At 33.8% G+C, this 26,606-nt stretch overlaps 1 protein-coding gene across 2 annotated transcripts in view; it reads right to left on the bottom strand.

The window, feature by feature from the left end:
• The window catches only part of LOC115443673, a 44,396-nt gene that overhangs the window by 14,057 nt on the left and 3,733 nt on the right, over positions 1–26,606 (bottom strand). For both annotated transcript variants that reach the window (XM_030169164.2, XM_030169163.2), the window contains exon 2: positions 12,224–12,353. In XM_030169164.2, the coding sequence (XP_030025024.1) occupies positions 12,224–12,353 (130 nt within the window). The remainder of the gene's footprint in view (positions 1–12,223; positions 12,354–26,606) is intronic.

Genomic DNA, 26,606 nt, shown 5'->3' on the forward strand with positions numbered 1-26,606 from the left:
TTATAATTGAAGATCTTGCGATATGTCGGCGGAAGGTCACACAATATTTAAGCATCGAAATATCAGCTGCCCGATTCTCAGTGACATTTGAAATTTTCTCGATTCATCACATAATTTGCACTCCTGTGCATATCATAACAATATTAGTTGCAAAGCAGATTCAGAGTAAGTTGCGATATCAGCTGAGACGCTATCAAGTTAAAGTCAGCATCTTAAGGTAGTCTATATTTAAAACATATGCATAACGTCTTAAAATATATCTTAAGTCACAGTAGGTATGTAAGGGATTTTGAGCTGAGTTTTATTTATTGAACTGTGCCGACTCAGTTGACGGCAGGCGCATAAATAACAGTTCAAGTTTTGTTTCATTAATATCTCAATACGATAAATATCTACTTAAGAACATACTCATGTGAGACATACAACATACTCAGATGAGATTGCTTTGTTAATACCGCCCTTAAACACTCTGAGGAAGTATTGAGACTTGTAAGACCTAAGGATTGCGAAGCTTAAATCAGTCAGAACTTCGGTCTTCGACTAATAACATATTATGTGATAACTCAGCCGCTTAGTAAGTGATAGTTTGGCGTTGTTAATATTAAAATAAAACCTTTTGAATCTGATTTTCTACCGACGTTTCGAAGACTGCAGCTTTCATAGTCACAGAGGACTCAAGTGGTCGGAAGAGTCAAAGATACAATGTCTATCTACATTTTACAATATATATTTATATTTATAACGGTCCAATCTACACAGAATGAGCACACAGTGTCATGAAGTCTGGCAGTGCGACAGTGTATGTTAACATTACAAACCTATTTGACAAGTTAAGGAGTCATGAATTCGTGACTTACTTATAAAATTTGTGAGTATTGTTCACGTCTGTAGAATAAGTGTCACGCATCCATTGATACGTAACAGGGTTAGCGTGATCAGGCTGACCAGCGTGTTACGGTAGCAACGAGCTTCGAATGTTTTTCTAACTGTTGTGTCGATTCTACATCGGCTGATATGTAAATGCTAGTGTTCGAGCGTGATATTAGCTCGCCTGTTGGTAAACGTTCGATTTCAAATTATAGGTTGTTGTTTCTCGTTTCTTCTGTCTCACGTTCTACTAAGTATGTAGGTGTTTTTGTCTTCAGTTTATATGTGTGCGTTATCTTTTTATATCTTATGTTTAAGGTATTTATTACTGATGATTCAACATTCCATACCAATGTCTGCATAATTTTATATATGCATCTACGATCACACCTTAATATCCTTTGACCTATAGCTAAACTCAAATATTGCTCGCGGCTTCACCCGCGTGAAGAAATTTTCCGGATATAAAGCCCGCTATATATTTTCCCGGGATAGAAAGTAAACCTTCTCATGGTCTTAACCTATCGCGATACCAAATTCCATAAAATCCGTTCAGTAGATTTTGAGAAAATCGATAACATACTAAAATGTACAGACAGACAGAAAAGGGGACTTTGTTTTATAATTATCTTCAATGCGTAATAATTGCTTGAAATATCAAATAACATTTATATCCAAGCAATTCAATTAACTTTACATCAATAAATACGAAACTACAATTTACATTTCAATGACGAGGCTGTTATGTATACTTATTAAGATTAGATAGATAAACCGCTAGACTAGACCTCAGCAATTTACAAGACATTACAAAATTCCGCACGGCTGAGAACACCGAATATAAACAGTAAGTACTTCAAACAACTTAAACCCCTTAGAAGTCAAATTACCACAACAGTTACTAAACAGTTAATAGAAAAATTTCCGAGCTCAATTATTTCCTACTCATTAATGTGGTCATAGAAATGTCCTAATAGCCACGATTAGATGAAAGAAAGAGACATTTTTCTACGCAGTACTACGGGACAGCTAATTTCTTTGGCGGCGCAGGCGCAGTGCGGTCAACCAACGGGACCGGTGACGGACACGCGCCTCCACTCGCGCACAATGTGAGCCACTCACGTCGTAATATTGCACATTACCTGCGGTTTATCGGATTACATGAGCCAACACATCTTCCGCTATCGAGTGCCACCGGTACACATTATAACGTCCAACAGCGCTCAAACTGAACGCTCACGAGACGATGATTAATATTGAAACGTCTATCGTAAAATATCGACGTCGTCAACGCAAATTGTGATTACTGCGATTACACGCGTGTTGACTTCGAAATACGTTTATATTTATTTCATGCAATATAACCACTATTTCACTATTTCTTCTTATCACATGAATAGTTAGTCAAATTGAAAAACTACAAAATTACAGGATTTATCAAGATCAATGCTCACAGTTTCACTTTACAAGACCGTGGTGTATCAGATGTTTTAATTCAAGTGAATGGGCCGTATAACAAGTAGGCGCAGCGAAGGTCCGAACATCCTAACAATTGTGCATTCCTTCACGGTACGGTGGCTAGTTGCAACACTCTTTATATGGATTTACATTCGCCAGCGTTCGCCGTTTGCGAAATTTTAAATTATCAGTTGCGAGCCGCTTTACAGTGTTTTTGTTTCATCAGAAGCTCGTTGCCAATGCCGTAGTATACGCGCTTGTATAGGCCTGGATATACAAGTAAGTATCTTTGTTAATATTGCAGATTATTGTATCTCTATTAAAGTTATGCGCGAGATATATTTATAATATGTATATGTGTAGCACACCACAACACACGCTTTCTTACTATACTAGTATCGCAAATATTCAATTAATCTATACAAATATCTTAATCTACACCTATATGACCATATAAACTTCATTAATACAATTCTGCACACACGATACATAATACGCAATCACATTAGTATGAATATCAATGTTTAGCTTAGAAGCGTCTAACCTTTGTATATTAAAGCGTTGATTTCTAGTACGTGTATAAATTACTGTAATCAACGCCATAGGTACAAGATTACAAGGCGTAGTGGAAACTCATTAATTCTTGTACATCATAAAATTTCGCGTCAAGCAATAAAGCATTGTTTGCACATCATGTTATCTTAAACCGTAATCACACAAACAGCCAACATGACATCATTGAATAATCATTGTACTCGGCTCGAAGCGTCGCTGGATTGGTGGGTGGTAATTTTAACAGGAAATTGTTAATTCCGCCATGACCTCAAGTCTGGAAGTAAATACGTTTAAATCCTCTACTTTATTAATGGTCTTCGTTTCCGTTCGTTATCGATCATATCTCAAATTGTGGTTAACGTTGTTCTCATTTTTATTAGATTTTGTTTTAAATGTTTAAATCAATAAGTAATTTCAAAAGTAGTACATAAAACAATTTATATTCTAGACATATTTTATTAGAGACAGTGATAAGTATTCAATTTAAATAAAACAATGTGACCTAAATCAAGGAGGTTCAAAGCAATCTTTCAATTTGGGAACAATTGCAGAAGTGATCTCAGACAGATTGTAATCATTTGAACTGTTATGAGAAAATTACTGCTGTTCTTATAACATTTACTATTTGAGAAAGCTTTAGTTAATACTGTCAATAATTAAATTTGACACACTGAGAAGGTTTTACTGTTTAAAAACGAGAAACTAAATTAAACACAATTCCGATAAATTATTAGAAAAGCTATGATTCCGGTCAAGGTAGGATTAACACAAAAAGTATTTATAACTTTAGCAAACAATTAAAATATGCCTTAAGAAACTGCCATTGCGTGTAATTGTAATGTAAATCTAATAACGAATCACTTCCTGCGAGGGAAACAATCGCGTGTCTCAAACTTGTGCAGTCATCAGAGTGGCGTCAACAGCATTGAATACAATGCAAACATATATAATTATTAATTTATTACGAGGAGAACAAACGACGCGTAATAACACATGAATAATTCTAGTAACTTCTTAAAACGAGTCACAGTTTGTACTTGTGCTTTCGAAACTATAAAGGCATGCATAATGTAAGGACAGATAATTAAATAAGGTTATTAAAAGTTTTATTCTTCATGGTATAATAAGGATAAAATATATAAATACTTAAACTATATTAATCATAGTAAACGGTTTTATCCCTGTCTATAAGCTATAAAACCTAATGTGTCATTCCTTCATCAAATCTATTCTACATTTTTTCCTCGTGTTTGCATTAAAATATTCTTATTTTGAACTTAATTTCACAGAGCTTGCAATACGGTAAATAATATTCAGGTAAATAAAGATTATCAAGTCAAGTACGAGGCATGCATGTGTAACTAAAGTTTGCAGGTGTAGTGAGTCAGATATTTATCACAAAGGACAACAGGGCTGCCACGACATTCCTGCGTATGCGTGAGATCGCTTTGTACGGACCACGAGCACTGTTCGCGTATTAGTAACCGACAGTCGTCATCGTGCGCATTAAAATACTTTAATAATCACCAACTAATTATTATAATGGAAGTTTTCTAAACATTACGTAACTAAAATATGGTTTATGAGTCCGTATTTGGAACAGGTCAAACTGATATTACCCGATAACAAAAATGGCACATGAATAAATAGCTTTGGCTGCACGATACAGTCCTCCATGCAATTAAAGCTATTTCTTTAACTCAGTTTGTGGTTTAGTTTCTATTTTACAAATACAATACACCTTCCTGATTCTAATATGAGGAAATCTTAGTTAACCACACGTATTGAATATCTGTTCACAAAAAATCATACTGCAGCGTAACTGGTTTCAACGAACACAAACAACGGTCTATAGTTTTACAAACATCCTTTTGGGAGCCAAGTTTTTTGTGTTTCGTCTGACGACCTTCCCGGGCCTTCCCGACTATCTTAATCTTTTGAGCGAAAAGAAAAAATGTAAACCCGCCGGGGCATCTTGTTGTGACGAGCGAGATGCAGATAGCTGCCGCAGGACCGGTTATCTGTCGGTTTGTGGAACGAAGATTTCACCTCACCTGCGAGGCTGTTTGTTCTCATGTTAAATACCAATGTATTCATTGATATACCGAGAAAGTCAATTCGTAATCTAAATTAAAATTAAGTAGTGAGTACTAGGATTATGATGGGTGTTTATTAGTTCTGCAACTGTAATTATATTGTAAATCTATAATGTGTTTATTTTTTTGTTTTTGTTTTGCGCGGTTGCAATCTTTGATTTCTGCTAACTATCGCTTAAAACACAATGTACGTAAATTCCAAGCGTTAATAAACTTATAATAGCGTTTATTGATTTTCTAAATAGAAATATGAATATTCGCATATGTTAAGCATTCAAATCTTACACATATAATATTATAGTATGTATGTAATTATATAATTACAGAATATCCTAACCTCAAACACTGAGACGATCCATCGGATACGATGTTCTTACAGTTTTTGTGCGTTCGTGTTAACATATCCGTCTGGTAACAAAATTCGATTGCATGACTCACATCTATTAAATATCTGTACTAGTTGCTAATATAACAATTCGGGCCGTTGCCTAACTCACTATTCTGGTTTTGTACCCGCAGTACTATGTTAGAAACATTGAGTTGGCTTACTTCAATATTCTATTTACCAGCGCTTACTTTTACTATAATTATGTATTGTGATGTCCTTAAACTATTCTAGTTTAAAACTTATATGTGTATGCGCATAATTTGCATCCAAAATTAGTTGAGGATTTGTGATACGACCTTTGAGAATGAAACGAAGGTCTTCGAGATTCACTCTCTCCGTCGACTCGATGTTAAATTGCTGGCAAATATTAAAGTTGATTTTATTTAGTTCATACAGTATACGGTAGCTCTATAGTGTGTGGTAAACATTGGTATCTGTAGTGATCAAAATCGTCTCAAAGATGATTGTAGCCACACTACCAATAATAAAAACAGTGGAATATAAAATAGGGGACCGGCCTATGCTTGATTTTGTACATTATTCTATATGTAATGGTTAATAATTTGAAAAAGAAGCACTCCTGCGAAAACTGCATAAATATTGGCTAAAAAATGAGCGAGTAATTCATATTTCAAATATTGTAATGTGCAGAAGTGGGCGTGATGTGGGGATATCGCTTCATCTCTTTCTTTGCACGCGTCTTAATTCCCGATGACGTCACATGTGGGTATTTCGTCTCTTTTCTGTTTCTTCTTAATTACCCTTTCCACCGAAAATCAAAGACTTATAACTTGTTGATTTTTTACCGGATTTCAATAATTCTTTCTGTGTTATAATTTATATTATTAATTGATAATTAATATTTGATAATAGTAAAGAACAAAAATTAGTCCGGTACCCTATTGCAATATACCAACCCATAAATGACTACGCAGAGGTTTTGGTCATGTTTTACCACAATAAAGCCTAGAAGGAATAAATTAATTGTGGTTGATAAGACTGCGCACGCACTTACACAATAATATTTCTGCGAAATATATTAAACAGACATGAGCAATACTTGGAAAATATGATAATTGTAAACTATAAGTTATGACGAATTTAAACTACTGCGAATATACTAAATAGTATATTGACATCACTCGCAGTTACTTGTTACAAAATGATACATAAAGTTGCTCGCTCAGACATACTAAGTCTATAAAATGACTTTGTGTGAATTTAATGCTAGTCCTCATGATTCCATACAAGATAACGCAAAGTATCCTAGTCTAAAAAAGTTCTATTTTCTAAATTGGAGCTGGTAATTTGTTTTGTTTATGATTTATTCTCATTAAAATACTCAGCAACAAATTCAGCAAAAAAAGAAAAAAACATTCTTTTTTTTTAATATAACTCTGTATTTTTGGTTACAAGTAAGCAATTATAAAACAAACAAACATGTCAAAAGCTAATGCGAAATTATGCGTGAAGTAGGAATTAGGAGGTAGGTCAAGGTTTTCTTTAGTGTCCGTTTGTTTGTAGGCGTTCGGCCTTCTGCATTCCATACCCATAGTAGATTAAACACAGTAACGACAAATATAATAAATTATCTATATCTGTAAGTTTAATTTATAATTCGCAATGCAGGTCGAGACCGAAAAAGGTGGTTCGATATGAGAGACCTATACCCGGCAGTGCGACTCTATAAGTTGTGGATGATGATGATGATGGTGATGATGATGATGATGAATGCATATTCATCACCACAAATACTTAGTATGGCATCTCTTTCTCTCTGACAACACTCGTTAGCTTTAAATTTTTTGATCAGATTTTATGATTTATTACTGGACTGGTTAAGATGGTTAATGAAATTACATTATAATATTTAAAATTACAGTCAGCCACATAAGTATCTGAACAAATTCAATACTTCAAAACGCCTATACAATATGAGTTCTTACCATTTTTTTTTTTCACAAAAATTAAATAAAATGATTATTCTATGCTAAACAAAGAAAAAAAAAATTACTTACCGTATAGGCGATTTGAAGTTTTAAAATTATTTAGCTACTTATGTGGCTGGCTGTATATTAATATGATATACATTAGAAAGAAGCAGTAAATCTATCAATAATTTTGTTGAACGCGTCATTCACTTTGACACAAATACCTATGGAATATTTTCAATCAATCAATATCAATACCACCCGACTGCCTAACATTAGAATCGAATGATTTGATACTTTCTACGTCAATTACTAATCAGAAGTACTCTCAAAGCGAATTGCACTAGTTCAAACGTACTTTATGTTAATGTAGAAACGTTATTTGATCGCCATTAAGATATGTCTAATGCTGTCAAAACAAACATCGTTTAATATTATGTTATATGTTGTACCTACTTTTTAAGTGTATCAACAGTTACATTGCAAAATACAGATATTAAACACCGTTCCTTTGAACTACAATTATTTAGTAGCAAATTACCACTTCTCTTCTAGTTTTTCCAATGAATTACAAAATCTGAATGACGTTTAGATCTAGCGTGAATAAGGCAAATATATCAAGTATATTTTAATTCGTAATATGTAACTACGTTTGATTTGGTGCATTTTTAATATGCAACAGCAATTAGTACAAAAACGAAATCCTTCTGTGAAAAAAGCATTAAAATTCAATAAGAAATGAGGCAGTAATTCAAATTTCAAGTATTGCTACGTGCAGGTGGAGCATGGATTAGGGGTATCGCTCCATCTCTTTCTTTCGCACGTATAATGCTCGCTAACGTCACATGCAAGTATTTCGTCCCTTTTCTGTTCTTAGACACTCACCCTACTACATAATTTAAATGGCTTATAACTCGTGGATTTTCATCAGATTTTAATGATTTCTTCTGCTTTAGATTTTATACGACGTACTAATTTTAAAGTTATAAATAAAAGTAAGTTAAATACCTTGTTTTAAAAAGTATAGGAAAAAGAATGGCTGTATGGTCGCACCAATTAATTTGCAACTAGCTCTTAAGGAAAACAATCTATACAAACAATTAAAGGATATAAATAAATTTTCGTGTTGAAATACGGAAACATGAATATCTTCAGGGTACATATTTACTTAGTCATTCGCAATGGTTTCATCATTGACATGCCTTATGATTGAGAAAATCACTACATTGCAAACTACATTACGAATGATTGTCCGGAACGCAAGTATTGATGGCTTAAACTGGTATTCAATACTTACGTAACATATTGTAGGAAGAAAACGATCGAGGGCGACGAATGTATCGTTACATCATTTTCGTAGAAGTTGTGATTTTTATTAATTTCAGTAAGCTTCTAGCATTTAAAGTATTTCTTGTGGATTTAATTCAGAATGAAACCGTAAAAAATACATCCATCAGTGTACATTATCTACCAAAGAGTTTTCGTAATGTTTAAATTTTTAAATATTCTCAAATACTAGACTAATTAGCATTGACCACGTCGAACAATAATAAAATTACCCTCTCTACTTTATTACAATTTTTCAAAGAATTTCTCTGTGTATACCTAATGAGTCCTTGTTTTCATTTTTAAGAAGAAATAACAAATATTAGCCGCTTACTATCATACATATAGGTATCAACGTGATTTATCATTTAGATGCCGATATAGCCTTGTGGCTTCGGATGGTTCGTCTAGGCACGTCGTGTACTATAAGGTAATATGTAAATAGATATGCACACATGAATGACGCCAGTGGCGACACGACACGCACTTCACTTGTTAATGACATTATCATTGAAATCGTATACAACTTTATTTCGCTTATACATGTAGTACTTTGAGTTTACTTTAATTCGAACATTGCTGACCTCAAATATCTTACAATATTACCGAGTCAGATATTTCATTCGATACGCATAATAGATTACGATTTGATTCAAAACCAGGCTGCTTAATTCTAAAATTCTTGTGGAACGTTGAAATACATTGAACGACAACTTAATTAAAATATCTGATTCAGCTCTCAAAGCGGATATGCGAACAAATTACATGTATAAAGTCACAGTAACCTTAAACGTGAATTAATTAAGCAATTGTATGCGCACAAAGTCATGGGACCGGAATTTAATATTTTATAATCGATGCAACGATTTCGCGAGTCACACGTGCGGCCTAGACCTTCGGGAAACTGCCGCGTGGACGAAAACGTATGTCCCAAATACTAAGCGTTTATGGTTCATAGTCGCAAACATTTTTATGGCTCGCACACTTACGATGAATATTAATAATTACGGCCTCGGCTTTCCAATTTAATAAACCGGAGTATTCCTGCGTAGTGTATGGTCGGAGTTCAAGGAACCCGTGGGCGCCATTGAAAGTGATGATCTTGGAATGCGCATTATCTCCTTAACAGCCGCCCGCGCAGATTATATCGCTTTGTTTGAAGATTCCATTAAAATTATGTTTTAATGGATTTTGATCTCAATATGTTATATATGTGAGTTGTTAACTATTGAAATACGCTTTGTAATTTGTAAACTATTAAGATAAAAAGGATAAGTATGCGAAGCTGTAGTCGGTCGGTCAGTCAGTAGTCAGTAAGCTATCTTTGATAATCTACTACTAAAAACTGTGCTAATTTTAATTTGATGACATGAAAGAACAGTTATATTACATATAAAGAAACATTATTATACATTCATATTGTCATTATACTTTCGAAAACCAATCGATATGTGACTCACAATATAATATATACGGGCACCGAAACTTAATGCTTCCGTAACTTTTGATACGATATATTAGCATAGATAATTTTATCAATCCAGTGTAAAGAAAAACGAATACAATTTAATTAATTTGTACATCGCAATGTCCTAATTAAATTGAAAAACAGGTATTCTATCTACTTTATGTATATTTATGCGAAAAAAAGTATTTATTTAAAAACCTATGTAGTGCAAATTACTCGGTTCGAACTATTACAGGTACAACTATATTATACGCCATGTTCCAAGAGGTTATGTAACCTTAACGACAGACTTCATGCGACGCACTTCCTAACTTTATAGTATGTGTAACATGCGATGCCTTACTACATAGCAATTGCGTATCAACATTCCAAAAAGCGCATCCTAAAACGCGAGAAATCTAACGAACTCACTTCCGTACTAACCAAAATATGGGTTAAGTGACATTATAATTAATGGCGGTGAGTTTCGAAACTTACCAGAAAGAATTGTTATCTATGTATAAGTTTCATAACAGCGGAAGATAAACAAGCTTTCATAAAACCGAAAGAAGTTCATTAACATCACAAAAGCTTAATAACAAGTACTAACACTCTCACTATCATGTCGCTGATGAAGCTTGCATATATTACAAGACATATTTACCCACACTCGGGTTATAATACGTAATTGCTAGGCATCATGAGCAGCAGAACGAGCGCACCCTGAGAGTGAAATCAATCATTATAATCTCAGAACGTCTTACGAGAGTAATTTAAAACAATCTCTTGGATTCAGTTCCTTTCATACCGGTTTGCTTTTGGGGCACCTGCCAATGATATTCAAATCACTATGAATGGCACGTAACGGCGAATTAATAATAAAATATACCAGTTTGAGACAAATTTTGCGTTATACGAAATTGTTGATTTTTTTACGAGTTTAAATACCAAATTTTATCGATTCGTTTCTTAAAATGCTAATGATAAAATCACAGTGACTTCATAGCGTTTGGAATATTCACAGTAGACATCCAGAGATGATCATGATTTGTGAGAATTGTAAACAACTTGAACAGACTGGTGAATCAGTATATTGAACCAGACATACTGAAAAACTGACAGGTCATAACGTTCATAAGAAGGCGACAAAACACGAGAAAATGACCACCAGCAATAACCTAGATGTTCATACTAGCAACCATTATGATTATTGTTCTACAGCTACAGTTAGCCATCTGCCGCAGACCAAAATACCGTACACTTGATTTGCTCACTACGTTTCATGTCACGAATAATATTAGTGTCTATGTGTAATATGATAAAATCTACATTCCCGTACATCTGCTGGTGTATAATGCACGAATGGTTTTTAAAATCTACACAGGTATGATTAATTAGAGATATCTTGTTACCGTTTAACGTATCTGAGACGTTACGGGATGTATTAAGGCTAAACATTTGGGGCAAATTGCTCGCTCAATATGGACATTGTTTACATTTTCGAGCCGTATTTTTCATGGAATCAGAGAAGGAAAAGGCTGGTCGCTGTTAGCAGGTAATTTTATAACCAAATGTACCAAACTCCCGTGCCTACATAGAAACGAGTTACAATCAAAAGAACAATGTTGACACAAAAGATTGCATCAAAGTATTTCTTAACGTTCTATTAAGATAAAACAGGTTCTGAAGTTTGAAAAGCGACGTGTTAGTTTAAAGTTTAGTTATGAATAAGCAAGGTAAACTTCTATTCAAGTTATAATCCCAATTTATTATACACATAATAATGACCTCTCATGTTTACGCGAATGTTAGACATTGAAATAAAACTATTTTGCGGTTTTTATCGCAATTTTTTATATTATAATTTTCTCCCGACGTTTTGAAGATTGCACCCGTTGTGGTCACGGGTCGGACGGTAAAGGCAGTCTTTGAAACTTCGAGAGAAAATTATAATATAAAACCGCGATAAAATCCGTAAAAAGGTTTTATTTCAATACACATAATATTTTAGCCACTGATTTTCGCTATTTAATATAACTTTCTATCTTATTTTTTGGATTTAAAGTGAAAGACAAAACACTGATTAATAAATATGACGCACAATAATATCTTTTTATAAACTCTCAGTGTAAATAAGTATGGTCATGGTGTTTACCTGTAGGAGGTCGTTCCTTGGGGTAGCAGATGCGGAACAGCCCTCTCGTCCTCGTGTAGAAGAAGTATTTGTTATTGAGGCTGTCCAGTATCACCTGAGAGTTGTCCGCCGTGTTTTCCGCAGCGTATGCCTGGAACAATCGAAAAATGATTTAATTATTAAATCACTATGTACTTATTTCTTAATCAGTGATTTAACTAAGTATTCATTTACATAATGATTTCTTATGTTTACGCGAATGTTAGACATTGAAATTAAACTAATTTTCGGATTCTATCGCGGTATTGGTGTTTTATTTTCTCCCGACGTTTCGAAGACTTTGCAGCCTTCATGGCCATGGGGGGGACTGAGGTGTTGTTCATCTTCAAGACACTGTGAGCTCATTCTGCGTAGATCGGACCACCAACAGCTAAAATTTTAAAAAAGTTGTATAATTGTAAAATGTAGGTAGATATTGTAACTTTGACTTTACGGATGAACAACACCTCAGTCCCCCCCGTGACCATGAAGGCTGCAAAGTCTTCGAAACGTCGGGAGAAAATAAAACACCAATACCGCGATAGAATCCGAAAAAAATAGTTTAATTTCAATAAGTATTCATTTGTATTTTTATTCCCGACGGCAAATAAAAATAATCTAAGAGCTTTAGCGACTAATTTAGTAGTATTAATGAAATGATTATTAATTTCTTACGAACATTATTACCCCATTAAATTTAGAGCAATTCTTGTACAACGATTTTAACTTTTATTAGCATCACCATTTCATACCAGAAATAAGCATGTAATCCAAGGCATATAAATTCATAACACGATCATATGGCGAATAAAAGAATATGCGCCACCCGTATTGACTTCGTAATCAATCATGATGCTGACTCCCTTGCTGTGATTACCGCATCGCGACAAGTTTCTCGAGATAATCCCCAACTATAGCAATTGAACCGTAAGATATCGATGTACTAGTAACGTGTGTACTTGTGTCACTATATTTTTGTGAACAGCCTAGAGTAAATCAAAATTTTAAGAATATTATGTGCACTGTTTTTGTTAACGCATCCTGGGCTCTCTTATACATAGTTTCCGAAAAACATTAAAAACGAAATATACTTAAATAATGGTGAAATCATTAAGTGTATAACCAAGTACAAATGAAGTAGCTTGGTCCAGTATTGAGACGCGAACAATGGACCCTGTCGGTGGTCACAAAGGGTGTATAATTACGAGGAAACCGGCTCTGGTTCCCGCATTCTTAGCGTCGTTCTCAGGGACGGATCGGATTGATTACCTTGAGAGATATTCAGGGTCTTTTACAAGGTTGCCTCATGCCTGTATTATGTGTAATCAGGATATGATATTGATAAATTGTGAATACAGGTTGCATTTCTTATACGGGTTTTGTCAATATTAGTCTGGAAATATAATTTTAATAGAAATGTTTGAGCATAGTTTTATGGAGTACTTAAAAACAGTTGTTTCCAAGGACAAATATAGTATTGATTTATAAAATAGATTGTCAAGTGCGTAACGTAGGCGTTTCAATAGAAAATAGAACGCGTGCAAATTAAAATATTTTTTGTTGTTTTATCTACACTAGAGAACTTACCAAAAGTAACTGCCTAACTAATGTTTTTAAGTTACTATTTTTTGTACAGGTTGTTGCGTTACCATTGGATGCAACTATTTGTTAACAAAATATTCCCACAAATTATTTCTGTAACAGACCTATAAAAATATGAATCGTAATTAATCAATGAAATCATATTGTTTTACTTTTTTTTTCTTTTTATATCATACTGTGATGCCAGAAAACGAACAAATAGTAAACCAATTGTTACCACTCATAAACCTCGTCACTCAAAACTCTTGAGTAATTATAACAAACAGAAGAGATTTTTAAGGTAAATTTTGGGTTAAAATATTAGGTAATTCCTAAAATATTAAAATTTTTACTATGACATGAATATCTTTTTATTATATTATTCAAATTCATGAGGAAACGATAATGAATAAGCTGAAAGGAAGGAATGGAAGGGAAGGGATATGATTTGACGTTTGTTGAATTCTAAGAAAGATACGGGGTCGAAATCAGCAAAACTAGCAATTCACACCGATCTCCGAGACAGTTGTATAACACCGGGCTAACGAAAACTGGATACAACCTCTACCGTGTCTACAAACTTAAAAAGGTTAAGTAATCACTGCGTTTTAAATCGATGACATTTTAAAAACCATGAATGTCCCTCATATTTGATACATGGTTAATATTTACGGACGTGAAATTATTCCGTCGTGTCGAGTATACATTATAATGTAGTTAATATTCACGCTGCGGCTTTCAGTGATAAAGTGCGTGTTACATTGACTTTCAATGCCCTTTTTTGTCATTACTTTTCCGTAGATAGTGAACTACCTCTTTAACACGTTGAGGAAAATGTAGTCACATACTCATTAATATAACTTTTTTACTGTATTTAATAAAAATAGAGCTCTTTTATCTATCTAAGCTTCTTAATCTAAAAGATTTAAGGGATATCCATGCTTATGACACATTGTTATAACAAAAAAGTCGCTATCTTTAAATAAATGGTGATTTATGCCGAAAATTAGTTCGACGAACCGTAAAGCTAGTCAAAGACATATCTACCTATTCCTTTAAATATAAAAGTTTCAATTTATGTATTTAAGAAACTATAACTAATGAAAATTGCAAAACGGCTAACCGCAGAGCTACCGAACGCACAATTAGTAGAAAACCAACAATTTAAACTCGCTAGAAAACGTATGTTTCTTAATAATGCTGTGTCATCGCAATATTTTCTTAGAACGGCACAAACACCCATTGATCGTGAGAAACCTGGGCTCAGTGGGATCACAATGCCGCACACTGCGATGTCTATTGTAAGTGTATTTTGCTACCTGACTAGACTTTTTATTTACGAGTTTTTAAATTTACAAGTGGTCGAGTGGAAACAAAAACTAACATCTCGGTTATATAAAAGGCTAAGTTCAGATGTTTGTGGCGAAGGACGCGATTACGTCAGAACAGCTTTAGAAGCTTAGTACATGACTAGTGGCTTCCGCCCGCTTATCGTGATTTGGGATTTGATGTGAACCATTATTAATAACTCTAGCCAATAAAACCAACCTTAGTCCAAACTATAAAACAAAACACCATCGCAGATTTAGCGAGGAATTTATAAAATTATGTTCTCTTAACCAAAGCAGCGTAAGAGGTTTGACTTAAGACAACAAAGTCTTACGTTGGCAGTGTTTATTGAAAGCAAGACAGCGGAGTGGGAAATTCCAACAAACAGGTTCTAATGGCTTACTTCGCGTGGGGAGAATAGCGGAAGAATATACCACAGTTACAACTATTAAACTGTTTTTTACCCATCCCATAATACTTCAGTACTGTTGTTCCATTTTCTAACATTCACTCAAGAATTTATAAAACTATATTTTTCGAATTAAACTTTCATATTTATGAGTAATTGTCTATGAAATAGACTCGTCGATATCTAAAAACAACCCTTAAACATCTATCGGTGATCATTGAACGATCAGTCACCGCCGAAGCGCGACGTTCCTTCAACTCGAGAGTTCATCGCTCGCCGTTTTTACTCGCTATCGGATGACGATAATCGATGGGAAAGTCCAATGAAAGTTATATTTATACAAATGATATTCTCCGTCTAAATATAGCGAAACTGGATATGTTATAAGTTCACTTGCTATATTAAAGAGGTAGGTCTATATATATTGGAAACGTTTTAAGTCAACTTTCATAATGATTAATGTATCAGGTTATTACGTAAGTCTAAAAGAAATGATTTCATACCATATTTTTCGTCGCCAAAAATTATTTATAATTATAATAATTAAAATATTTAAAATGCAATCAACCTAATGTCACCAGAGAAGCCAATTCTCTATGTTCATTGTTCAATCCAATTGTTGATAAGACAATGAAATTCGATTGTATGAAAAACAATCAAGGCCGTCTACCCAACATTGTGGCGAACCCAAAACATCCTACAGAAGACACATGTTTCATTCGTCGACTTTCTCATTGTTCTTATTTTGGACAGTACAATTTCTGTGACAGTGACGTCCCCGATATCGCCAGGGACAGGGTTGTCACTAGAATAGATTTGTGGTCAATTACGGGTACTTTCGCCACACATCTCACGTCACTAATTACAAGGCCACGCCATTGTCTACCCACTTTCGCTAGCAACAAGTGCTTCCGTTTGCACCTTTCCATTTACTTCTGTAACTAAATATTCCACACACTGCACGATACCTTGAACATCTATAATGAAGCGACGTTACTTTAAATATAAGTAACAACGCATCAGACTATGATAAAAATTCGGACGTGTCAAGAGGAATGTTATTTGCTAAAAATAATAGCATTGATGACCTACGAATCGATTAAGTGTCGTTCGAAAAAAATATTATACTTAAGCAGTATTAACAATACTATAGGTACATGATAACATTTACAAATTATTCCACACTCAACTTTCTACAACTCTTTAATAAAAAAGATATTATTTGTTTCTTTCAGAATTGCTTTACCTTCCTTATATGTACATAATATTTTATAACATTTGTCGGTGGTGTATTAAATTTTTATTTATTACAAAAAAAGGTTAAATAAAAACCATAGTCCTTGTATCGCACAACAATGTTGCAGTCAACAAAACACTTAAAATTCTGAGCACGCGCTAAATGTATCCCGTTGATATCTTTTGTATTGAAAATATGTTATTTGGGTATGTGTCTTAAAATAACCATGTTTAGTGTGTAATCTAAATGCAATACCGTTGCAGAATGCAAATAGCATCGTTTGACTTTAAAACATTTCAACTAAACTTAGTACATCAGAGTCAAGATGTCTCTTGTTTAATAAAACATGTCGGGTTACACAAAGTACCCATTGTTTTATTTGTTGTCATTGGGCATAGTTTCAATACTTCATTTATGACAAATTAACATGCAGAATAAAATTTTATATAGGCTTTAATTTACAGCGAAATACAAAGTTTTAAGTCTATGCCACCCGAAATACCAACGAGAGAAGTTCATTATTATACAAGCTTCAGCACTAACCTGGACTATCGACCAATCCACACGTTATTACCAAAAAGTCAAATATGTTTTAAAAGTATGTCGGTAACCTTTTCAAGATATATATAGAAGGGACTACAATAAATTCATTTTTTATTTCACCTTTATTTACAGTAGATGTATACAGGTGGACTTATTGCCTAAGGCATAAGAACGGAGGCAAATTGCCTCAGTTCTCGCTTATATTACTTATAATAACATATATCATTGCATATTGTGAGTATAAAGTTCTTCGTCTTGTATGAATAAATGCATAACCACGTATAGAGATACTCATCAACACTTATATGACAATCACGTAGGGAATAATGTAACGCAGTCGTGTTAAAAACCCGTTTAAAGGTGCCTGTAAGCCAAAATTTCGCAATAATATGCGTTCTGTAGTACGTACCAGTATTACATTATATGTTGATTGTAATGATGAAAATTTTGTCAGTAAAGTAATATATAAAGAAATTGTGAATTAAAGTAAGTAAGGCGATACGGCTAATCGTATTTTCTACATTCCTAGTTTTGGTTTTTAAATATTCTTTTGTTCTAACTGTGCCCATAAAAATTTAATAGGATTCAAGTGACATACGGAATTTCTCTTGTATGAATTCAAAAGAAATACCTAGTTTCAAAAATAATAAAAACCTTACAAGTGCGAGTTCGATTCGCGCACCGGCGTGTTCCCTACAAACTTGTAAATAAGGTATCAAGTATAACTGTATATAAGTTCAAACTTATCATACTTAACTTTGCCGTCCGATCCCTAGACACGGTTACTCCACAAACCGCAAATAATAAGTTTGCAATGGTCAAACTTTTTTAGGTTTATTAAAGAACACGTGTACGGTTTTCAGATTTATTCCTTAACATGTGCTGGAAGACATGGTTTCTTGTACAATTTTGTGTTTCTAGGTCGATGGGAAATACCTTACTGGTTTTGATTCCCTTGTGAGTTCACAAAATAGGCGAAAATATGCGACATATGGTCACATTTTTTGATCGCGTTGACTTACAAGTTTGATTATTTCACAGCTGAAAGAGAACGTAGGCCCGAGTATTTGATACAAATTTCAACTCTATTCGCTCCTGAGAATAATCGTCTTGTCAGACAAACTCACGGACAACAAGGTAATCCTATAAGAGTTTCTTTTGGGACACGGAACCCTAAAAATGTACACGAAGCGACGACTCGACCGGAGCTATTATTAATATTAAAACGAGCATTATATGCATAATGGCGATATAAATACATGCACCCACCGCGCACCTCGCGCGAAGGATATACTGATGAAATCTACAATTTATGCGTGTTTTAGCGAATATAAAATGCAAATAAAACTCTGTGAATTGAACAGGTATAAAATTCGACGGAATGAAATACGTAAATTGATACAATAACATGTATTCAAAAATATCATTTAAATTGAATAAGTGTAACTATCGAGACAATGTAATTTTATTATCGATATCAAATTGAACCAATTTATTTGTCCCGAAAAACCGGTTAGTCTCTGGCTATCCGCGACTACGGACATGAAACACATTTATTAACTATTTAATATCAACACCAATACTCTCTCAATCATTTATTCATCATTTATCAACCTGTCATTTCGTAAAACATCAATAAATCAGACATTCCGGAAAACTTCAAGTGCATTTTACGCTACTTTTCCTCAACACAAAATTGAGCGTATCGATGCTTCAGTCTTGAACATACGAGTCAACGTTTTAATAATGGGTCGGCGGGCGGGTCGCGTACTTGGCTGCAATGCGTTGTCCGGGACTCGCTCACCTTGCAATGCCGAGCGTGAAGCCATCAACCCCATGTATAAACATGTCTGCCCGACATTAACGTGGAACGTGTTCGACGCTGTATTGAATACAATGTGTTTCAGTTAGTCTATGTTACTTTCGAAGTTAACTAGTCGAACGTAGATATTTATACGGTTGTTTATTCAAGTTATAATCGTTCAGATATTTTAATTACGCATTGTAGTTATTATATTAAAATTCTGTATTTTCCTACTGTAAGTGCGATTAAGCTTATCGTAAAACCCGCAAAAAAAAAGTTACGATACGTTCTCGTTTACATGACGTACAAACTTTGTAAATAAAATAATTGCTTTAAAATAAGCATGCATTAAGGAATTTGCTTGTAAAAATTAATCAGCGCACGTAATCTAATAAAAGTATCGTCATTCGTTAAAAATTATGCAATTTTAAACATCTAAAATCTACCCTCAATATTAAGCTAATAAGCATTGTAGCCCATTGTTGGTTTCAAACATCATTTAAAAAAACTATCCAAGCAATCTATTTTCGTAGTATTTAATAATGTGTTGATTTCAATTAGCGTTTAAAAAACTATCTAGACAAATTATTTTTGTAGTATTTAATAATTGTATGTCATGTTTTCATAGAGGTTTTATACAAGACAAAATACCGGTTGTTAAAGCATAACCCGCCAACCTTGAACATACGACGTATAAAAATAACAGCAAACTGAATAATACGTGGATAACCGTATAATTATCACTTATTTTTTATAGCAACGTTGAAAAATAAGCTCTACAAATTGAAACAAAATCTTTATAAAACAGACAAAAAAATAATATACTACCTACAATAATTTTTACCCATGGTAAATTCGCAAAACTTGTAACATTTATGTATCTGGATTATATTATGTATAGCTCATAAGTACATAGAGATTTCTTTTAAACATCTAAATAACAAAGAGTGTTTGCAAAATTTTGAATAACAATGACCTCTCGATATCTTTTGTAAAAAAATATATCCACCTTTAAACAAGGAATAGACGCATGCTAGTGCATTAACGTGTACAAAGACTTAGGCAGATATTTAAAAATAGAATGCACCTGCCCATTGCTAAATATAGCAATATCATCTGCTTAAATACCAGCACCCAGTCGATGGAAGCACCTACCTTCTGCCTAGCAGGTCCGATACCTAGTTTACTTTTTCTAAAAGTGGCAATATATCTAATATTATCAGCTTTTTCTTTAAAGTTATGTAGACATTACTTCATCGTTATTTAAATATTTAAATCACCTGTTACTTAAGACGAATGCAGAAAATTTCCTGTTGATTATTTAATCTGTGATTTTGGACATGCCTCAACTCTTTTGATCGTCTTCTAAAGATGACAAAGTTGACGATTATCCTATCGTATCGTTTAACACCGTAGCCATAAGATAACCTTAAATATAGTCGCCTGTAAACAATAGGAAATGGAAGGTTACCTCAAGGACTGCCCATCAATAAAAAAATAATTACCTATTGATTTTTGCGTGCACAATGTTGGGAAGCAATAAAGAAGACGCTGATTTTATAACTAACTTAAATTAAAAATATTTTCTATTGATATGTAAGAGAGCAACTAACGAGATGTCCCAAAAAGGATGAATGAATGTGAATACTTGAACAGTGGTATGGAGCTCGTAATGTTATATATTCTCCTAATTGGTTATTTACATAAATACCGCTATAGTGCACGAAACCATTTATTAGGAATAACTTAAACGTAATACTGAGCTTAGACAAATATTTATTAGATGTTCGTTCTCACTTCTTATTATTTGTATTGCGTTTTATGACGTGCAATTTACTCTTGGTTTTAAAGAGTCTACTTAGTAATTTGATTCTGATTATGGATGATTTGAAGACGACAAACTTTTATACTAGGTAAAAAAAATCAAAATCGACGACATTATCAGTTATATTCGATATCAAATGGGATAAATCGTTCATATTAGATAAGTTGAAATAAAAAGTATGACAGAAAATACACGGGACAAATGGAATCTAAAAACATATACCACATATCTCTAAAATTGTTCAAGCAAAACCAAAACATATAAAAGTACGAATGGTTAAATATTGAATCGCTTAGCCATTCCACGTTACGTAAAGAGAAATTAAATGTGCTCACACATTAACTTGAGACTAAGCTAATAAACTCGGTGATATAATGTCTTAATTCCAACAAAACTACTCCGACTAATCAACAGTGCGGCGGCCTCTTGAAATGACAAGTTTCACTCGTGTGGTGACAAACACGCAATGAAACAATTAAAGCAATTGTTTCTTTCTTTAATTTATGAGCTAATTACGAAAATGATTACATCTATTAATTGAAAACAAGAGTAGTGGTTTCTTTAAACGTGGAATAAGTTAGTCGTCACTGGCTTATAATAATATTAAAACATTTCATGAATACATCAGAAAGTCGTGGTTGAGTTTCCTTTAAGGAAAAAATAGGGATTCGGTATTGTTCCTTCGACAAATGTGCTGACCGTATGAAACACAAATGCAAGGCTTACTTCGCATCTATTTTAATACAAATTTCAGCTATACACATAACTGGTTACATTGTACCGTCGCCATATACCAAATAACTTTGATTCCGCACAACTGAACTATGCTTTAGTAAATCCTAAATATAGGTGAAATAGTAATTGATGCTACATTATTCCCAAATTTAATGCCATGTCAATAGATTCCATAATCACAAGCTTCATCAAAACAAATCCTGACACCAAAGATAACATTACAAACTGAGTATAAATAATAATGTTCCACATTAACTTCGCCCTACTAATTTATCAAGTTACGATTTTAATCAATGCCCATAGAAAGCTACGTGAGGTCGTGCCAGTTCAATAGTAATTTAGACGAAAATAAATGGAGCGTAAAATAGAGAGATAACACTGGTATTTGTGATGAGTTTGAAATAATTGAATTTTGAAACAATATTCATTATACTGAGTGCTCAGGAACTGGGCTAGGGAGGCTATTGAGATGTTATGTTGTTGACGTAAAATTGAAAGAATTTATGGAAATATATGTATTTAAAATGTAACTCATAGCATAAATTGCTAAATATTGGCCAATATAAACTGACACAACACATAACAATCATGAGAGTGCCGCGTGCGAACACAAAGTAGTTTGGCAAGAAACATTCTTATCCCATTATGTTAATAGTAATAGTTGATGTATGTAATATGTTCATTTTTAAGGTCTTAGTAAGGTCAGGAGGCCCTATTCCATTTAGGCGGGCAAATCTGACTGCTATTACGGTCTTTTTAATCAAAGGACATTTTTGATAGCCGTACCTATAGGTGAAAGAGTCCAACAATCCCCTATTTGCCCTATAAGGTAAATATAGGGAAATAAGATACTAGAGGGATATATGTTATGGGTCTATTAACTTCTATGGCTGATCCAGGTTAACATACATACTTACTATGTTTGATTCGGTATGAGTGATTTGGGAAATATATTATTCAGAACCAAAAAGTACATTAACACCATTAAATATCGGTGGAGATGAGGGAAACTAAACCAGTTACAATTTGTGAAAGGCAACAATAACAGCTCAACTAAAGATGATTATCTACACTTTCCAACATTTCTGTTTATTTTATTCATTTACAGACAACATTACATAATTTCATAATGTTATCATTATGGAAATCACTATTCGTGAGCTCTGTTCTATTCTCAAACTCTATCATAGCATCTGTTTTTGTATTCCACACCTTTACGTTAAATCTGTTAACAGAAGACCTAGGCATTTAAATATATGAGTGTCATAGCTATCTTGGAATATATAGGCCGTGCACTAATTGTTACCCATGATAAGCTATTTACAATCTGTTTCTTCACAGTCCTGGTTTCCTTGTTAATACGGCCATAGCGAAGTGAACCAACTGCACGAGACGGTAAGTGGAGTAGGGTCCAGAGAGGCAACTGACGAAAACTATTTACCTCTCACCAGTTGACATAATTAAACCGGGCTCTTTGAAGCCGGATATTCCGGTCCGCGACACACTTCTGTAGGTCACTATTGCCGGTCTTACTTTTATACGGTAGTCGCTATCCAGGCAAATACAAATAGCCTATCACAAACATTTTATGTGTAAAGTGTAAAAAAAGGTAATTCATTTTTCTATTATGCTTCTTCACCTGTCAACAGTTCAGTGGAACAATAATTATACTTGGTATACCGGACTATTAGAAGCCGCAATGACGCTTGACCGTGCAATATCCGCGCCTCTTGAGCAAGTTGGATTTCATAACCACCACACGATTATTTATATTCTTATGCACTGAAACTTCGTGTCTTTGGAACCTAATTAAGTGTTACTTTTATGTGACAAACAAATTAGGAAATTAAAAAGATTAGTCGCGTATACGGTATTATAATTTTGATTGATATGTAAGAATTCGATTAATATCTTGTCCCTGAAACCTGACCCATGAAACTAGAAAACTTGAAATATTGGAAATGTAAATAAGTTCCGATAAACATGTTAAAGAAAGGTCTCACGGCATATTTGTGTATTCACGAATCCAGCCAAAAGGAAAACATTGTACGTGGAAGCGTGCGCAATCATTAGTACATTCGATTACCTTTTTCTGAGCAAGCAAGAAAGCGGAATGGCATAAAAGAAACGACGTCACAAGTCGTGAGAAGTGTTATTATGCTAAGAAAGCAGGTTGTCGAGGTAATCGCTGTTATGAATGCCTGTTGTACGACAATTGTACTACGTTTACAATCAATTGAAACCCATTTAAAGAAATCTTATTAAATAAACACTATTAACTTATTTCAAAAGTAGCTAGATTCGTGTTAAAAATAAAACAATTAGTACTAATTGCTCAACAATCAAATGGAAGTTGCTTATAATAAAACTTAAAATCGTGGCTGCAATTGCTTTTATTAGTTCTTGTATTTCATTTTATCAAATAAAGGAACCAAACCTAATAGACCAATAATTTCTACCAGTGATCCAAAAATAGAGGAATGGTATGGAAGTTTTGCAATATATACAAATTTAAGTAATTTGTTTGCTTCTATCGATCACAATATTCAGATTCAACCCATTGGGAAATAGAAGCCAAACATAAAACGTATTTATAGTACTGTTTTTGGTTTCATAGTAAACAAAACTTCCACGTTTGATCCGTGTTTACCAACTGACATATTTATAGAACGTTAAAAGCGTAATATTTAGGCTTTGAATGATTGCATTTTTACTCTCTCTCTTTCTCTCTTCAGCCTATATATCCACGCAATGCTGAGTGTAGGTATCTTGCAATGCACGCTAGGTTTTTGTCGCCACGTGGACCAGGTCGTCGGTCCAACTCTTTGAATGCCTACCCTGGTTTCTTAGACATTTTTCTATGATATTCTTACATAGGAATGAATATCACGGTTAACACACTAAGAACTTTAGTCATTAAAGGTATAACAGATGAATTTGAATTCCAAGTGGAAGAGAAATGCAGGGCGATTGCATTACATTTTGTGTGGCATATGGTAAATGCGAGGCTAAAGTATCTTTTATCGGCACCGGGATGTTTTTTAGTTCCGCTAATATGTTTGTTCATTTTGACGTTATAAAGGAACATCCGGTCCTCAAGCAGGTAACACTGTCCTTCAATCCATCCCATTTCCTCTCTTAACAAAAAAGTCGATTCCCGTGCCGGCCTTTGTAAACACTCCCTTATCGTATATTCTAGTAGTTCATGTATAGAGTTCAATCTTTTACTATAGATAAACTGCTTTAATTATTATTATTATAGTTAGGAAGCCTATTCCATCTTCGAAAGCAAATTTGTCTTTTGGCAATTAGGGGGATTCTAATAGAACAGTTTTGATACCCGTATATTATGTTCATAGGTAAGAGTATAAGAGATCCTATATACCAGGGATGGCCAACCGGTCGATCGCGATCGACTGGTCGATCGCGACAACAAGTCCAGTCGATCGTGGTAAGGCAAAAATATAAATACGTAGAACAGATCGCGCCACATACCTAATCACTAACTGCTGCACGCATCGTCTTGTATAATTTTTTAATCAAAATAATAATAAATTGTGCACTGAACTATGTTGTTTCAGTTAAGATTTTCAGATGTCGGTAGCTTGGTAGATCGCACAGAGTATCATCAGTGAAAAGTAGATCTTGGGTCTTACCAAGTTGGCCACCCCTGCTATATACCTTAGGGCCCCCTGACTATATGGAATAAAAGCTATGCTTGTACAACTCATTAATTTTTATACTCATGCGCATAATATTTCCGAAACAACTGTCAAAATTATGATAATAAATTGTTTAATTGCAGCTCCTTATCTACGTATGCTACCACAATTAAATCATAGTACTATGACTTGCAGTAACCATCCTAAATTATATGCAGTACTCGAGAAGTTACAAATGCTGTTATTATTTTGTTATTAAGGTGATATTCAGGGCGGAAAATACCTTCAATAATGAAATTAACTATAAGAAAGCCAGCGTATAGGCAACAATTAGATAGGTAGAGCTAAATAGCACGCTCGATGGCATACAGAGCTTACCAAGAAACATTTAAAACGCGGAACTAAATTAACCAATTTTAATTCTAAAATTTAAAACATTTACAAATTTATGCGTATTGGCTTGTTTCATTAATTCTCGTTCCTCATGTTCCCTTTTACCTATGTAAAGTATGTTCCACCTCTAGAATTGATAGGCGAATAGTGTAAATTTAAAGGAAGTGTTTAATTAAATATACGAGAAAGTCTTTCGCGATTATCTACCGACGGAAAAATTGAGATCTTAAATTCGCTGGTCGAACAAACGTGTTTAATTATGTAAAGCAAGTATGTGATGCCTGTGATAAATTGAATTATTTACACAATTTTAACATTAAAAGCGTAGTGGTGACAAAATAATGTGACAAATACCTATGCTAACAACTTAGATATGCGAAGGAATTTTATATTTATACATCCGTGTTCACCTTTTATACATTTGATATCATAAAATACACAAATTATTTTTGGATATTTGTGACAATTTTATTTCAAAACACAATCCTTTCGGTATTATATATACTCTTTATTATGCGTAGGTTTCCAAGTGAAAATTAAAAAGTTACAAAAATATTTTTTTTGTTCTAATTGATTTTGTTTGATTTATTACCTTGCTATAACGACTATGATTCGTCATTTCTCGTTTAAAGAACATGAATATTGTCTCCTAACAATAAACCATAACTTACGCGTTTACGTTAGTAATTGTATAACACCAGTTACCGTAAACGTTACCACGACATGCATGTACACAGATCTTCTCACAGATTTAGTCACTTTCTCGATCGATTTCTCTCAAGCTTTCCAATGTTTGTCGTTTGCAGATCTAATAGGCTATTACGTGTGTGAACACATAAACATTCCA

The sequence above is a fragment of the Manduca sexta genome, chromosome 12 (genome assembly GCF_014839805.1).
Source record: "Manduca sexta isolate Smith_Timp_Sample1 chromosome 12, JHU_Msex_v1.0, whole genome shotgun sequence".
Lineage (NCBI taxonomy): Eukaryota > Metazoa > Arthropoda > Insecta > Lepidoptera > Sphingidae > Manduca > Manduca sexta.